The following is a 17,759-nucleotide window of genomic DNA, read 5'->3' on the forward strand; positions in this document are numbered from 1 at the left end:
ACAACACATGAATGATGAACACATATACGGATGAACATTTGAACTCACACGAAAATGTGCATGCTGTATAAACTCTAGCACGGTAGAACTTCTGCACACTATATAAACATAAATTCATGAAAACACGCGAACTCCACCTTTTAGGAAAGTGTGGACTTCTGCACAAATCAAGGTGAATTCAGAACTGCACAAATGAACATGTGAACTCCTGCACAAACGAAAAACTGCACTTATAAAAAAAAAAAAAATGAACGCATGAACTAGTGCGCATTCAGATATATAAACACGTGAAACACATATCACGTTGGTTTTGGGGGGTGGACCGTTGAAGTGCGTCCATGAAAACAAAAACAATCACACAGGGTAGAGATTACAGCGTAATTCCCCCGATACACAAGAGCATCCCGCGCACACACACACATACACACACAGTGACAGCAGAAGCGCGTGCAGTGAGTGAAACGCGTCGATCAATCGCGTGTCTCTTACCCGTCTTTACGCTTCGCTTTATAAACATGCCCGTATGTGCCGCGACCCACTTTACAACCTTCATATTCAAACAGATCTTCCACCTTCTCCCTCTCGGCGGCGAGCTTCGTTTTGAAGTCGTAGTCCATTTTAACCCATAAATATTTCTTAATTTACAATAAAATAAAATATTAATTATTACATGCATTAATTAAATGATCCGATCGTTTTATTACCCCACCATTTCCTTGTTTGGGATTTTGGTCGGCTCCGCTTAATGGTCACATGTTCGGTGACGCAATTTATTGTCGCGGATGGCCTTCTGGGAAATGTAGTGTTCTCAGATCAACCCGTCGGTTTGAGTTAATGACGATAGGACGTGTGTAAAACTACAACGCGCAAATCGTTCCTACCGTCGTTACATTCCCTTTCAAAAATGCATTTTTCTGGTTGTTAGTATGTTTAAACATTAGCTGTGAGTACAATATAACTCTCGTTCTCAAAATGTGACGCAGTATGAATACAATGTGTAAAAATACACGAGCAAACCTCCCTTTTTCCTTCAGTAAACTAGTGAATAAACGGACGCCAATTACTTTTTTATGTCTATGCACTGGCGCAGCGTTATAGCAACGCAAATGTGAACTCGTCTATACAAGGGCATGTGCCGCGTGAATTCATACCTTTACGCAACATCTCATTTGATTGACAACAGTCACAGCCAATCGCTGCCGAGAAGAGCACCGCCTCTTGGCCGTGATTGGCCACAGCGATAATGACGTTGGCTAGTAGGTAATAAAAGCTCCGCGCAGACTGCCATTCTGCGCTTACACAGTATGGCCGGCGATATTAGCTAGCACTCGCTCACGGTATTCTCTGCAAAAGGGAAGACGGTAAAAAAAACAAGGCAACTACATCTGGACTGCTCAAGGACTGTAACTAAGCTAATAAATTATAACCACCAATAAAGGACTAATTAAATTGGGATTCCATCCGGCGCTTTAATTTCTGTTGTTGGAGTCTGTTTGTCTCACGATGGAAGAGGACAACGGTGCACACTTCTTCGAGGGGACCGAGAAGCTCCTGGAGGTCTGGTTCTCCCGGCAGGACGAGGCCAAAGGGACCGGGGATCTGCGCACTATCCCCAGGTGGGTGAATCCGTGTCAGGCTGGATTTAACGTTAACCGAGCCAGGTTTACTGGTCTGATTCACACCCTGCCTATTAAACCCTGCCTAAAACATGACAAAGGTGTTAGTAATGTTAATATAATCGCTAATAGTTCTGCGGGAACGAGAGTGGCGAGTGGCATGTGGCTCTGACATGAGGATCAGTAGGTTTGGCCATTTTTGACACACCATCCCCCTTTTCACCCATTCATTTGTGCTGTCATGACTGGAGCTGAACCTCGAGCCCCGATGAGCTTTTTCTGCAGCGCGTAACTTACTTAAATTATTCCAACATCAACAACAACATGTTTACCAATATCTTGATGCGTCTTTCAACATTAGGCTGGATCTGTTGATCTCCATTATCATCGCTCTGCGATTTTCAGCTGTCGTTTGAGTCGTCGCTCGGTTAGACTGAAGCTTTAGGATCAGCTCTGCTTCTGTCTGAATCCGTTATTGACGCGCTTTAGCTTGAGTGAATGTTGATCAATTGATTAGCTATTGGCTACCGCTAGCTGATACTTGTATATATGGCGCCATAGCAAACACACCTCCTCAAACACCGTCTTATCTGCTGTATCTGTGCACTTAAATGAATGGATTTATTATGTCGACCACCAGATATAAGGATTAAATGTTCATTTCTTCAGTAACTTTTAAAAGGAACTCCTCTCTGAACATTTTGAATCGCAGAGATGTGAACACATGCGTATGTCAATGACTGCATGTAAGGCTCTATTTTTGGGAACTATCATGGCGGTTGATCCTGCGCCGCAGAGCCTGCATGTGAAAGTCACGTGGCTTCGTCACACGCCGTAAGCTCCGCCCCGCGCTGTGATTGGCCGAGAGTTCCGCTCGCTCATTGGTTGATTTCTAGTGCGCATTAGAGCTCGACAGCTGCAGATCAATGACTGTGAACTGCTGAATTAATGCAGACACAACAACATCGTCGCTTTAAGCACTAACACAACATCGAGGAAACGTGCAGGAATGGTGCAACATTTGTCTTGATGTCTACAAGGCTAAATTAGATGCGTAAAATAAAATTGCTGAAAAATAAACACTTATGTAATAGATTTATTTTACGTTCACTAAAATATGTGTGCGTTACAGTTGGCATAGATAGATAGATAGATATTTAGTAAATGGTTAAATAAATATATTGTTTGTTAATGAACATGATTATTGGCCAGTACTGATATTCTCAAAATATTGGCAGATTAATCTATTACTACAAAAACATCCGGTAGTAATCCCATGAATCATATTAAAAGCAAAAAGATACAATTATGCTACCAAAAAGGGTCGTAAAATAACAAAGCAACAAGTTTCCAAAAATAATAGTTTATTTTTCATAGTGTATTTTATATTTATACCATTCTTGTACTTTTTTATACGGTTCAGTACGCCATAATGTATCAATAACCTTAAAATAAAAGACTTTTCAGCTCATTTAGACAATAAGCGTGTACATTATGAATGAGGACATCAGTTCCCCGGATGTGTGTGTCGTATCCTGGCGTAAAGCTGTCCCTTCAGTTTCTCTGAAGTGCTGAAAGCTGATCTCTGCGGTTCCTCTGGCTACGGCTGTCTGAATGACTGATGAGGGTATTAGTTTACTTCCGGGAAAGCGTTGGTTAACCCTCTCCGAGACACTAGAAAGAGGATCATTAGTGTCGGAGCACAGCCAGGATCCAGATGAGTCGGGAGGACGTGGAGCTGCCCCTCCTCTTCCTACAGCATGAGGAAGCACTTTCTCCAGTGACTCATTTCAGAGCTGGCACTGGATTATGTGTAACACAAATACACACGGTCAAATAATATTTTCACAGTTTTTGTTTGTTTTGACAATTGCAGCTTGATTGAAAATCAAGATAAAATCCTTCTCACATCACGGCTCATATTTCATATCAACAAGTACACGTAATATGTTATGCATTAGCAATCTTCAATTTAAAATTCACGGTTCAAATTATGTAAGGTTTAAATGATGTATTTTTATATTTTGAGATTGAAAGTGTTCCAGGACAGTTTTTATTAGCGATGCACGATGTGCCGACCACCATATCGGTATCGGCCTGATGAGAAAATTCGTCCGATATATTAAAGCCAATAAATAAATGATTATTTATTTCAGCTGAGACACTTTAGATGCGCACTGTTCGCCATGATGGTTATTAATTGCTTGAAATATGATTGGAAGAGGGAAATACAGTAAAGTGCAACATGTGCAGCGCAAGTCTGTCATATAAGCCACATAAAATTATAATGAGAGCGTTATAATCGTGTGCTTGGGTCATGGCTTTTAATGGTGAGCCTTGCGTTTGTAATCAGGCTCTCAAAAATTATATAAAAATTTGGATTTAGATTTATCGGCTTTCAAATATAAAGAATTATCGGTATATCGGGCCAATATTTTAATATCGGTGCATCTCTAGTTTTAGAGCTGTGCGATTCTCCTATGACTCTGAATCGATGAAATAACATGTAATTTGAGATCTCTAGCGCACGAGTTCACTGAAAGCCAGAGTATCCTCCGCCACACACCACAACATCCACCCGATCCGCGTTCAGATGTCCATCCTGCGCCGTCTAAATGAGCTGCATACTACTTCAGTTTCTTCTTTCTGTTTCTTTTTTTTACAAAAGGTCTAACTTTGGAAATATTTGCCATTGCTGCAATGTTTGAAACGTGACATTTTTCAAAATATTAAAACTAGCTTACCTACTCGGGTTCATGTAGAAAATAAAATATTATTGTTTCGTAATAATAAGTGAGGTCTTAATGTTTCTCTCTCTCTGTGTGTGCTTTTTCAGATTTGAGTGGGACAAACTTCTGGAGAATGTGCATTGTTTGATTATAAGTGTGACAAAGACTGACAAGCAGGAAGCTTATATACTCAGGTGAGCTTTTGACATTGTTGTGTGTGTGTCTGAGGTCAGAGGACAGGATTGTGATGATGACGCACTAATCCTTCAGCCCGTTTCAAAACTGCTGTCCTCCTTTCATCGACCAACACCTTAAAATCAACATTTCGCCACTGAGAAGTGTAATAAATCCAGTGTCTGAATAGGTTATGTAGTGACGTTACTGCTCAAACTGAGATAAAGATAAAATTACTTTTTCTTACGTGAATATTATTCAGTTAAATATGTTTCAAATGCTTTATTTAAGTAAAGGCGTTTACTTTAATGACAGATTTCTCTGGCTCGTTGCTGGATAGACGCATAAAGCCTGGTGTTCCTGCAAGCACTGAGTGTTTATATCTCGACGCCGATACATTGTGCTAATAGCGACTGCACACTGACCTCGGCCACCGCTGATAAGCAGACCGTAGTGTTTCAGCTCCGAGATAAGACCAGTATGAATGGCATCTGTGTGACATTCACCAGGTCATGGGGTGTATATTCAGAGGCAGTGTTGTAAATGCGTCCTGCTAAGCGTAAGCTAAGCCATTTATTAGGTCTGAGAGACAGAAGGGTCAAAGGGAGCGTTCGGCTCAAAGCTATTCATAGCTGTCCGAAAGAAAGTGCTTTAGATATTGGCATTTATGTATTTTTGCTGGAAAAAAGAAATAACAAAGGAAGAATATTTAATCATTAGCATAATTGTATGCATCGGTTTAGTGTGACCAATAAAAATGCTGCACAGTGGTTTCCATTGACATTTTGAATGAATCCGTTCAAGAGAACTGATTCCTAAAAATGAATTAAACTTCCCAACTCTATTGGCTTTTTTGTTGTGGGTTGTAGTAAGTGTGGAAAAGTGCATTCAAATCATTGATATTCACATTGTTTATCTTTTTATGTTATTGTAAACCAGTCCTACTCGACTCTCTCCTTCTCTGTCAGTGAGAGTAGCATGTTTGTCTCCAAGAGACGTTTCATTTTGAAGACATGCGGAACCACCCTCTTACTGCAGGCACTGGTGCCACTGCTGGAGCTGGCTCGCGAGTACTGCGGCTTTGATGCCATCGAGGTAACACACACACACACACAGGTTTATGTTTGGGGAAGGGGATTTACTGCACACCATCTCCAACCACAGTTATGCGAGGTGATAACACGCTTAAGTAGTTCTGCCTGCAATGCATCAGTGTTATGAGTTCCCGTGAGATTACAGTCGCACTGAATAGAGTGAGCTTCAAATGAGTCAATTTGCATGTGATGTCTTAAAGATTAATCATTGGTAGTATTCAGGATGTCACTAAAGGGAAATGGCGATTTAAAAAAAAAAAAAAAATGATATAGGAGGAAACGTTGTGTCAATGCGTTTGTGTTGAATCGCAAAACTTCTCATATATTTCAGGGGAACGCGAACTCATTGGCTGCGTCTCAAATCGCATACTTTAATCCCTGCTGTAAAGTTGTGGAAAACTGTGTAATATGTTTAATTTATATAGCGCCTTTCCCAAACTCAAGGACGCTTAACAATGACAGTAAGGAACAAACAGTCAGTTCATACATAATGAATGGACAGTAGACATTTGTCCAGTCCGAGACGCGAGCGATTGCACATCGCATTCCAGTCGGATACAAACAGACACTATAACAGGGAGAAAAAGCAAAAAACACAACGCTGTTTACAGACAGGAGGTGGCCAGCTGAAGAAGGGTCAGATGCAGAAGGCTAATGGTACTTCAGGAAACATTATGACTGTAATACAGTTATGTAGCCTGGCAAGCCAGACCTACATCAAGATGTTAGGTCTGGCAACTCTCCATAGACACGGCTCAATCCGAGGGGCGGATAAACGGCTGTCTTTCAAATTCACTCTGCACGCAATAGGACAGCGCTTCAACCAACCAGAGCGTTTTCCCAACAGCGGAGCTAATGTTAGTTGATAGATTCAACTTTTGAATCTGGCCGGCAAAACTACGAACACATCTTCCTTTTTTAAGAATGACTTAAGTGCCGTTCTTTGCTCTTTTCTCAAAGAAAAACTTAACTCCAAGTCCTCCAGAGTCGCGGCCAAAGCCGATTCGAAAGACTGTTCTCCAGCAGCCATTCTTTGTTTTCAAGTAGCAGGGAACCGTGCAACTCTGTCGTCATTAAGTTAAGCCCGTCCCGCCTACTCTATACACGATGTGATTGGCCTAGGGGTTGCACGACTACTGATTTCTGCTAGTCGATTTCTTATCAAAACAATACTCGAGTTACTCGACTACTCGTCGTTCATGCTACTGTAAATGAAATAGCTAGATCTTATCAATAAACATTTATTAATTCATAGCCTAATGCAACAATTACATAAGTAAACTCTCAAAACATTATAATTATGACATTTCATTTTTAAATTTTCATGTAACAGTCTAAAGCCAAATAAATAGCCGTTCTTGCCTTTCATTTCAGACGTCTGCTTCTAGGGGCCGTTCACATATCGCGTATTTTCCGCGCTCAAGGTCGTTATTTCAAATGTAGGCGCGCGGTGAGCGCGCTCATAATGAAAGAAACATGGTGCGCTAGTTTTTCCAGGCGGGTTTTTCCTTCTCATCTCCAGAAATATATCTAGTAGTAAAGCTAATGCAAGGGCTAGAAATAAATGAATCCTTTGCTGAATGATAACTTCGTCGTCATCATGGAGAGCGCAGTTTGGTTGCATAGCGACGACAGATGCCACGGGAGCGCAAGCGCTTGTAGGAGACAGCGGCACGGCCACGCGCGCTTTCCACACGTTTTTAGACGCAATATGTGAACGGCCTCTTGCAGAGTTGGCCAATTACAATATTTTTGTCATCCTTGATGAAATACTTCCACACATCTGACGTGTGGTGTCTGTTGGTGACGTTCGCAATTTTTAATTCATTTATGGTTAATGGACGCTCGAGTAGTCGATTGTTTCCGACAGCGTCGACTAGTGGTTGAAGTAGTCGATCTATCGACTACTCGACTAGTCTATGCAAGCCCTAGATTGGCCTGACCCAATTTAGGTTTTTACAGCTCCGAAAGTCAACGGAGAGTTGCTAGACTACCCTGGCTGCAAAATACATTTTGCTGCCGCTAGGGTGCGTCTAGATTTCTAGGCTAACAGTTATGGAAAATGTTTAAGAAAAACATGTTATGAATGATAATTCTGGTTAAACAAATAGGTTTTGAGTTTAGACTTAACTGTGTGACAAAAGAAGTGTGTCTGAATTATGAAAAGTTCATATCACGATAATAGTGACCAAAATTATTGTGATTATCAATATTATCACTGTTTTGTTAAAACGAGATGAAAGTATTCAAAAATATCTGATGCTCACACTGAAAACATTTCAACAAGTTTTATATTTGAAAATCAACAAACAACAAATAAAACAAGCAGCTTTATGCACTTTAAGCAAGATTATATTCTGTGGCATTTCCTTCCTTAAATTGACCGTCGTCAATAGCAACGCATTATAACACCGCGCACATGTATCACAACGCACGCGCTCTCGCGTTTCATTCAAATACAACTTGCCGTCTTGCGTCTCTGTTTTCGATTGTATTGAAAATGAAATCAGAGTTGATTTATTGTTTACTGAGTTTGATAATATTTTTGTGATCATGTAAGATTTAAAACATTAATCTGCCTTCCGCCCTTCCTTCTCGAATAAAAAACAACAACATTGCATCAGCCTGTTGCTGGCTGGACATGATTTACAGCGAGTAATTAAAATCGCGATAATCGAACACGGTTTTAATGATAATTAAATTTTAAACGATAATACTAACTGTCAGTACATTTTATCGTGGTTTATAGTGAAACCGGTAATCGTCCCATCCCTAGTCTGAATTCACAGTACTAATAAAAGAGTAGGTAAAAAGTCCCCGGATGAACTACTACTTCTGGTGAGATTCTGAAGTGTGCGTACGATGGACACTTCACTATCCCATGAGGCCACTGTACGTCCGTATTACACTCATACTATATAGAACTTGTTATTTTAGCGGCTGTGAATTACTTAAAGGGGGGGGGTGAAATGCTATTTCATGCATACTGAGTTTTTTACACTGTTAAAGAGTTGGATTCCCATGCTAAACATGGACAAAGTTTCAAAAATTAAATTGTACGTTTGAAGGAGTATTTCTGTGCCAAAAATTGTCCTTCCGGTTTGTCACAAGTTTCGGAAAGTTTTTTTCGAGTATGGGTCTGCGTGACGTCAGCTGGGGCGGAATTTCCTTATATGGGTCCTAAGGGCACTTCTGCCGGAAGACCGCGGGCGCGCGCGCACTCGTAGACCAGAGCAAGAGAGCGAAAGCAGTACCTCATCTAAGCGCTCTGCTTGGCTTTAGGGAAGTCAATGTCACCAAAGAAGTGGGTTTTTGTTTGCCAGGACAAGACAACCCTGCACAGATTCCCAAAGAACCCAGCGTTAAGGGACCAGTGGATGGAGTTTGTTTTTTCAGAGCATCAGCAGAGTTGTGTAAGACTGTTTGTTCCCTGCATTTCGACGATGATTGTTTTATAAACAAAGCCCAGATCGACGGATTTGCAGATCGTCTAATGCGGATCGAGCAGTCACAATGATAAAGGTTCGCGGTCGTGGTTGGAACCGGGCGGTGAGTAAAACTGCTTCAAATGTCTCTGTGTGTTGTTAGCTCGGCGCGTTAGCACACAGCTTTAGCTCCGCCCACACGGCCCGCCTCCAGCTGCTCGTTTTTTTCCGGAAAGACTCGTTACAGCCTATCTTTCTTTTATAAATATAATAAAACTAAAGACTTTTTGGAGATATGAAGGATGCAATACTACTCTATAGGTACTCAAGATTAACAGGAGATTGAGTGAAAATGAGCATTTCACCCCCCCTTTAAGTACCTACTCGAGTGTTTCAGACGCAGCCGTTGACTATAAGTGTTCCTCCCATCTCATGTTTTCCATCAGCATGTCCCTTTAGGGGCTCCGTAAGCACGTCTGTGTTTGTACAACGTATCTTAATGAAATCTTTTTATTTTTCCTTTTCAGAATTTCTTCTATTCTCGTAAAAACTTTATGAAGCCCACCCATCAAGAGTTCCCTCACCGCAACTTCCAGGAGGAAGTCGAGTTTCTCAGCCAGATTTTTCCAAGTACGGTTTCGTGAAAATGAGACATGGCAAACTGTATGAACTGGTGATGAGTGAGTATTATTGAATAATAAATGGATCTTGATCTTTCTTCTTGTCCGTGCACAGATGGAGCAGCCTACTGTATGGGGCGTCTGAACTCAGACTGCTGGTGAGCTTCTACATCATCTACACTTCACAATCTTATCCGACTGCAGATAAACCGTTATTACCAAAGGTCCAGTGTTGCACTGGAACTGTGAGGCCAAATTTTAGCATTGGAAAGTTTAGATTAGTGGAGTATTTGGCTGTTCCTGAAACCAAACCACAAAACTGACATCCGTTTGGATTTGACATGGTGTTCTGGTCCTCTGTGTCCTGAAGGTACTTGTTTACGCTGGAGCTGCCGGAATACTGGGAGAATAAGCAGGCAGACCAGACACTAGAAGTTCTGATGAGTGACCTTGACCCAGCTGTGATGGACCAGTTCTACATGAAAGACGGTGTTTCTGCTAATGATGTCACTCGTGTACGGTTCACTTCTGCTCCGCACTGTCATGCGTTTTCTTTTATTGACGAACGACTGGTCCGTTGGTTAAATCAACATTTACTATGAACGTTTCAAAAAGCCACATAATGTTGAAACTTTGATCATCATCGAAGTACCATGTAAATGCCAGGGTTTATGGACCCAGTGCTTATAAAAGTAAAACAGTAAAATGATCAATCGATATCAATAATTTCACGATATATGTCGATTTGTGCCGTTTTTTGCTCCCGTGTGACAGTTCTTGAAACCGGACCGTTAATTGTGGTTTTTAAACGACTCTTTATCGTCAGAACATGACAAGCACTTGTTAAACAGGTGAACATCTCACAAATCTGAGGTAGAACATTCAAAACATTTATAATGATCAAAATATGCACAAGTTAACTAAAGGAAAATCCTTTTTCAATCTTTTTTTCTTTTCAAAATAAATATTGCAATAGAAAAAACTATTTCTTAGTTTCTGCATGTGCTGACGGGTGATATTGTTAAAGTCGTGAATCAGGTTTGTGTTTCCTGACTTCAGCACAGTTTGCAATATTAATATTTCGTGCTTCGTCTCTTAGAAATGCACATTTGACAGTAGCTTGAGTTTGGATTGCAGATTTAAATTTATGTTGATTAACAAAAACCGTAACATCTATTAAAAATGAAACCAGCATAGGGTAAAATACTCTGACTGTTTGAGTTGGGACTTTACTTTCATTAAATTCCATTCCATTACTACTTTAAAACATTTCTACATTCATAATACAATAAAAATCAGATATCAATATACCACATTTCTGCTACAAAACCATTGTGCAGTTCAGGGAGTTTTCCCTGCACAGTGTGGGCCTGCCAGTGAGTGCTACTACAGTAAGTCCATGGTAAATGATGGTGATTTTGTAGATTGAAAAGCCTTCTAACTGGCTCGTTCATGGCACAATGTTTCTGGTTTGTCAACGCTGGCTTTGAACTAGTTTAAAGCACAGAGACATTCGAGTTCTTGCTGAATAACTGAATAAGTTGTGACAACTCGTCTAATATCAAAGACAATAATGAAAATAAGGGGGGAATCACATCCAAATATAATTGCCAACCACCAGCTCAAAATTAATATATATCAAAATAATATATCACAACACCATAAAGCAATAATAGCTTACAATCACCCAAAACCTGGTCCAATGAGTCCTTCAACATTAGTTCAGTCCATACAAGGATAATATGTGAGTAGTGGAAATAATGAACCTGCAATCCAGCGTTGATCAATCCGATTGTTCGTGCACAAAAGTTCAGTTCAAATTTAGATCAGTTGCGACCACAGTCTCATCACCGAAAGAAAACTCACTCAGCCAAAACTTGTAGTCCTCAGGGCCAGGTTGAAAAGAAAATATATAATCCACCAAAGAAATCCAATCGAAGAAGATTTGATGCTGGGGTTAAGTCCGTATTGAACACAAGGATTCTGGGTAACACCAAACAACACAATTGAGGAAATATGGCTTATATTGAGTATTGCAAACACACTGTTCCTCAAATAGTAGCCAAAAGAGGCATAAACATTGAGCCTCAACTCAAAACCCTTCTTAAGTAAAAAGAGTGAGCCCTCTCCAAATCAAGCCACCACATGGCCCTTTTAGCTAGATCACTCATTCTTCTTTATATGGGTATTCTTAACCCCCTTACCTGAGGGCGTTGCCCCCTGGTGACCAGGAAGATAATTACAAAACAGCTATAGACAGCCAGTAATAGTGAACACACTCTGGAACTGTTACAAAGTGCTTCTCACTGGATCGCTGTTTAGTGGTCATGTGATCGAGACCGATCTCTTGCTGCGCTGCCGTTTGATAAATGCTCTGTGTGGCGCGGCTCAAATGAGTAGCGCTGTTTCGTTCCGCTTTTGGTGCATTGACATTATATCAAACTTGTATCAAGGGAAAAGACATTGGTATGGTTCTCGTTTTATCGCCCAGTCCTACCTGAATGTTGTCTTTGGTGTCTCCACAGATGAGTGGAATTCGTGACCTGATTCCAGGTTCAGTGATTGATGCCACAATGTTCAACCCTTGTGGATACTCCATGAATGGAATGAAAACGGATGTAAGGAGACATTTAAGGCTGTGTTTCTTCATGGGAAACGTCATCTAAAGTGGCTCTGTTTTGATTATGATCGGTTCTCTTTCTAGGGAACTTACTGGACGATTCACATCACCCCTGAACCAGAGTTCTCTTATGTCAGCTTTGAAACCAACCTCTCCCAGACATCCTATGATGAGATTATCCGCAAGGTTGTGGATGTCTTCAATCCAGGGAAATTTGTGACAACGCTTTTCGTCAATCAGGTACATTGTTATGCAACGCATCAGAAACGTTACTAAAATTAGACTGCTAGGATTATGATTATACATCAGGGGCCGTATTCACAAGACATCTTCGTAAAGTTGGTCTCAGCAGCTTAATGAATCGGTTTTAAAGGGATAGTTCACTTTGAAATGAAATTTTGGTATGTTTTAGCTTACCTCAAGGGCATCCAAGATGTAGGTGTCTTTTTTTCCGCAGTAGTTTCAATTTTTATATTTTTAGGTCAAACCGTTCTTGTCTGACAGTCATATAATGCAGGTCTATGGTCACTGTCTCAAAGAGCATGCACAGAGTCCAAATTAAAACAATTCCCCATCGTAAGTACACATTGATGGCCTAAGACACGAAACGAGCGGTTTGTGTGAGAAAACGAACAGTATTTATATCGTTTTTACCTCTTATACACAGCCACGTCCAAGTGATCTGAGGGCGCGGGCGCATCCTGCTGTGTGACGTGTGCGCAGACTGGTGCATAGATATATATACACTAGATGTCGCCTTGGCTACGGCAGTTCATTGGAACGAATGTCTTTAATGCGACATCGTGTATATATGTCTATGCACCAGTCTGCGTACACGTCACACACCAGGAAGCGCCCGCGCCCTCAGATCACTTGGACGTGGCTGTGTATAAGAGGTAAAAACGATATAAATGCTGTTCGTTTTCTCACACAAACCGCTCGTTTCGTGTCTTAGGCCATCAATGTGTACTTACGATGGGGAATTGTTTAATTTGGACTCTGTGCATGCTCTTTGAGACAGTGACCACAGACCTGCATTAAATGACTGACAGACAAGAACGGTTTGACCTAAAAATATCAAAATTGAAACTACTGCGGAAAAAAAGACACCTACATCTTGGATGCCCTTGAGGTAAGCTAAAATATACCAAAATTTAATTTCAAAGTGAACTATCTCTTTAAGAGGAAACTCTTACCTAAGAACCTGGGCTGCACAATATATACATTTGCGATATTTCGATAATTTCGATATATCGCGATATGCATATTGCAACTGGAGTCATGAACACAAGACAAAGAGAAAATCACTCGTTGCTCTTGGCTGAATAACTTTTGTAGCTTTAATAATAATCGGTATATATATGTAATTCATACAGTTTTATTTTTTACATTTGATTATTAGGTTTCTGTTGTTAAATAACCCTGATGTAGGATAACCTGAAACCCCGTGGTTTACACTGATGTTAAAATAACACTTATGCAACAGTAAAACACTGCTGTTCACTTTCACAAGTTATAGGGATGTCACAAAAAGAATGTGAAACGCGTATGTTGGTTATAGAATTTTAAATATATTTTAAAGATAATTTAAGTTTATTTTACACACTTTAAGCATTATCGTATCGCATATAGAATATTGCATTATTTGAGTAATCGAATATTTCTTCAATATATCGTGCAGCCCTACTAAGAACTTTTACTGAGAACTCTTAGTAAGATGAGATGTTTTGTGAACACGGCCCCAGAGCTGTACGCATTGAGAATGTTTGTCGTAGTAATACACCTTCAGTTGAGGGACGCCAGCTTCTATTTCAGACAAACCGAACAGTTATTTTCCTCATCCATCTCTAATAAAATTCTTTGGTAACACTTTATTGTACAGTGTCCTACATTACATGTAGTCACTATAGTAATTACTATGAATTGTGTGTAATTACATGCAACTAACCCTAGCAATTACATTTAGTTACTTAACATTGTAACAATGACACCTTAAAATAAAGTGTAAGCTATTTGAGTAGTGTAATTTATATATTTAAGTACTGAGTAATATTAAGTAACTACAGGCCCGGTTTCACAGACAGGGCTTAGACTAAGCCAGGATTAGACCATAGATCAATTAGGACATTTAAGTAATTTTTATAAACATGCTTAGAAAAAAACATTACCGATGTGCATCTTAAAACTAAAAAGGCACTGATATATTTTTAAGATCAGTCAGTGCAAGTTTATTTCAGTGGAAACAGCTCAGACTTACATTTTAGTCTAGGACTAGTCTTAAGCCCTGTCTGTGAAACCAGGGGTACATGTACTTACTATAGGGTTAGGGTTTGGTTGAGGGTTAGTTGCATGTAATTATGCGTAATTTACTGTTATTACTACGGTAAGTACATGTAACATATGTAACAAGGACACTGTAAAATAAAGTGTTACCCTCAAATATATAATCACACTGTAACACGGACACAGTGCAATAAACTGTAACCAGTTATTTTATTCATAAATATTATATTACTAGTGAATATATTTACACAACCGCTTGACCGATGCATCGAATGTTTCTGGATTTCTAATCGCAGTGCAATGCCGTTGTAGCAATATCAGTGTGTATGTGGTGTAAATTTCATTTAATAAAAATAACTCGGCCACTGTTTTGATTGTATTTTTTCCGTTGCACTGTTACTGCAGTCGAGCCTGGAGTTTACAAGGTCCATTGTTAGTGAACATTCAGAGGTGACGTGCAGCTTCAATATCTTCACCGTTGGCATCAGCTGACGCTGTGATTCTGAGTGATCGAACTCGCTCTCATTTGTCTCGTCTCGTTCCCAACAGAGCTCCAAATGTCGCAGTGTTTTCTCTCCAGCTCAGAAAATCGAGGGCTTCCGCCGCCTTGACCGCCAGTTGGCCCACTTCAACGACTACAATTTCGTCTTCACCAGTTACGCCAAGAATCGGCCGCAGAACCAGAGCTGAACCTCTGAAATGAAGAAGCGTAAGAAGAAATTGTGCGGCTGCGAGGATCGGCGTAGTCTTGTGGCGGAGCGACGGTTTCTGTGTGTGGAGTCTTCTGGCTGTAGATCTTCCCTGAGTTTAACATTTACGCATTCTTGTACCTATGACGTAGATATCGTGCATGAAAGCTCTGCTCGTGTCCCTGTAGATATTCTAGCCCATTCTTGCTGTGATCTTGAAGTGCATGTAGAGTTCTTGAACTTGGTGGTGTGTGTGAGGCATGTCACACCGTCCCAATACATGCAATGCTCCCTTCCCTTCCTGCAAGTGTCCCCTCGCATCCCCCACAGACAGGGTTTCCGGCCTCACTAGGCAAGGACCCTGACGTGCTCAGACCAATCCACCAATACACACCACCGTGTTTTATATATCCGTCATTTACATTTCATTTCTCTCGACTTCGGTTTGATACACATGACGTTTTTTTTAAATATATACGCAACTCACTATTGTATAGCTAGCTAACGTTTCTGTGAAGATATCCTAAAAAAAAACAAATTCTTTTTCTTCAACCTTGCAGACAGTCGTGTTTATTCAGTGTACTTAGAGAAGTGAATGTTGTAGAAGTTGAGTAACTTAACCGTCGCCTTCAGTGTCGACAGCCTGCTCCGGTTCTAGCTTAAGACATCTAACGTCGGCTAGTGGAAACGCAGCTGAACTTTGCACAGGTAGCTAATATTTCTATTTCTGTTTGAAGAAGATACAAAAAAAAAAAAAAAAATTAAATACACACGTTCTTTCTTAGCTTATTTTCTTAGCTTTCCAGGTTTTGTCGTTATTCAAAGTACTGGGGAAGTGAATGTTTCAAAAGATGAGTTACTTAACAGTTGCCTTATATAATAATAATAACAACATCATATAATCTGCAATATATAACCATTATGGTGAAATTCAACTGCCGTCTTCCTTTCCTCAAAAGGCCTTTCTCGTGAATGTATTGAGTGTAAAAAAAAAGAAAAAACATTAGTTAGCTGAAAGGTGACGATGTGACCTGATGTTTCTGAATCATGTAGCAGAAGCCATGGGAGACCGAGCGGTCCGTCATTGTGAAGGACCCTAGGGCTGTCCGGCCCGCTGGTGAATTGAAACAGTTGGACAGACACTTTGCTTTCGTGTGCCGATCGCACAGCAAAGCATTTTCCTTTTTCCAAACAAAATGAGTTCTCTCTCTTTTTCTCTACAGAAGCTGGTTAGCACACAATAGGCGCGCACTGATCTGAGCATGTCAGGGTCGACCCGGATCATTCCACACCCCACGGCTGCAGAAACTGCAGTTTTATTAATTTCTCCTCTTTTTTTTTTTTTTTGCAGTAGGGTTGTCCACCTCTCCAGTTCATGCCCTCTTTGTGCATCGAGGGAAAGATTTTTTTATTTTTATTTTTTTCTGTCTATTTGCCAGTGCATGCGACTAGCGTGTAGCGGGATGTTTACTGTGCAGTGTCTCTGCTTCAGCCCTTTGTAACGTTAACCAGTTTCATTTCTGTTCGTACAATGTAACCAGCTTGGTTTACTGGTCCTGAGTGTGATGCGCAGTGGGTACGGTATTTATTTTGACGGACGGAGAACCTGAAGTGTGCAGCTGGTGTATGTGTCCTTCATACTGGCGGATCGGTTTGTGAAACATCTTTAGCTAGAGAAATCTCCCTACAAAATGCCAGTCTTGTAATGAATGTCTCTGGATGTTTACAGTAGTAGTTCAGACGCAACAGGTGTCACTGCTTGGAGAACTAACATGAGCATGATCACATATCACACCTAGCACTTTTTGTGTGAACGGTTGGTAGTTTCAAACATTTTTCTGGCCTTTATACGTGGGATTTCTACATATACACATTATACATTGATGTTGCGGACCAAGTATATATTTATATTTATATACTTTACCTTTTCTTTTTTTTTTTTTTTCTGGCCCTATTCTGAGGTGGGGAGTGAACTTTTCAAATGTACTGGACCTTTTTCATCTTTCTACCAGTTCTTCCCAGCCGGTGTGGGTTCAAGGTTGATGAGGGAACTCTGTAGAAAGGGTTCAGTTGCGGGAATGTCACGGGAAGTTGGGAAGGGGAAACTTTGCTGTTCCAATTCTCTTGCTATTTCCTTGGTTGGTCAAGATGTGCTAAATATATCTGTACTAAGAGCTTGATGCTTTCAATAAAGGTAATAAATATTAACTGTGTACTTGTGAATTTCTTTATCGAATTTTAGCAAAAGAATCCTTTTATAAAGTGTTTCATCACCCAGAGTGCACTGCTGTACATTATGATATTGGGCAGGGTTAAGTATACTCAATATAAAACAAATTACATAAATTACTTTAATAACATTTTATGGTATATAATTCAAATTTATAGGTATTAAAAAAATTAGCTGTAAAAATTATACATTTCTCAAGTTACTTTTTTTACCTTTCAAAGAATTTACAATTTAGAAATTATAAAAGTTTTTTTAATTTTATTTTGAGCAGATATTGGT

The 17,759-nt window shown here is 40.1% G+C and overlaps 2 protein-coding genes across 6 annotated transcripts in view; one reads left to right on the forward strand and one right to left on the reverse strand.

Annotated features, from left to right (window-relative positions):
- The window catches only part of cdk19 (cyclin dependent kinase 19), a 53,007-nt gene extending 52,228 nt beyond the window's left edge, over positions 1 to 779 (reverse strand). For 2 of the 5 annotated variants that reach the window (XM_079887588.1, XM_079887591.1), the window contains exon 1: positions 705 to 757. In XM_079887588.1, coding sequence (XP_079743714.1) covers positions 705 to 712 — 8 coding nt within the window. In that variant the 5' untranslated portion in view covers positions 713 to 757. Of the gene's footprint in view, positions 1 to 489 lie in introns of all 5 variants that reach the window. The other 3 variants (XM_079887587.1, XM_079887590.1, XM_079887589.1) reach the window with 3 other exon arrangements.
- Positions 780 to 1,276: 497 nt separating this feature from the next.
- amd1 (adenosylmethionine decarboxylase 1) lies at positions 1,277 to 17,458 on the forward strand. Its single transcript, XM_079887618.1, has 9 exons — positions 1,277 to 1,616; positions 4,453 to 4,539; positions 5,488 to 5,614; positions 9,566 to 9,668; positions 9,774 to 9,816; positions 10,029 to 10,173; positions 12,184 to 12,276; positions 12,363 to 12,518; positions 15,111 to 17,458. The coding sequence occupies exons 1-9, from the start codon at positions 1,504 to 1,506 to the stop codon at positions 15,249 to 15,251; spliced, it is 1,008 nt and encodes a 335-aa protein (XP_079743744.1). The 5' UTR covers positions 1,277 to 1,503; the 3' UTR covers positions 15,252 to 17,458.
- The last annotated feature ends 301 nt before the right edge of the window (positions 17,459 to 17,759 follow it).

The sequence above is a fragment of the Squalius cephalus genome (genome assembly GCF_949319135.1).
Source record: "Squalius cephalus genome assembly, chromosome: 12".
Lineage (NCBI taxonomy): Eukaryota > Metazoa > Chordata > Actinopteri > Cypriniformes > Leuciscidae > Squalius > Squalius cephalus.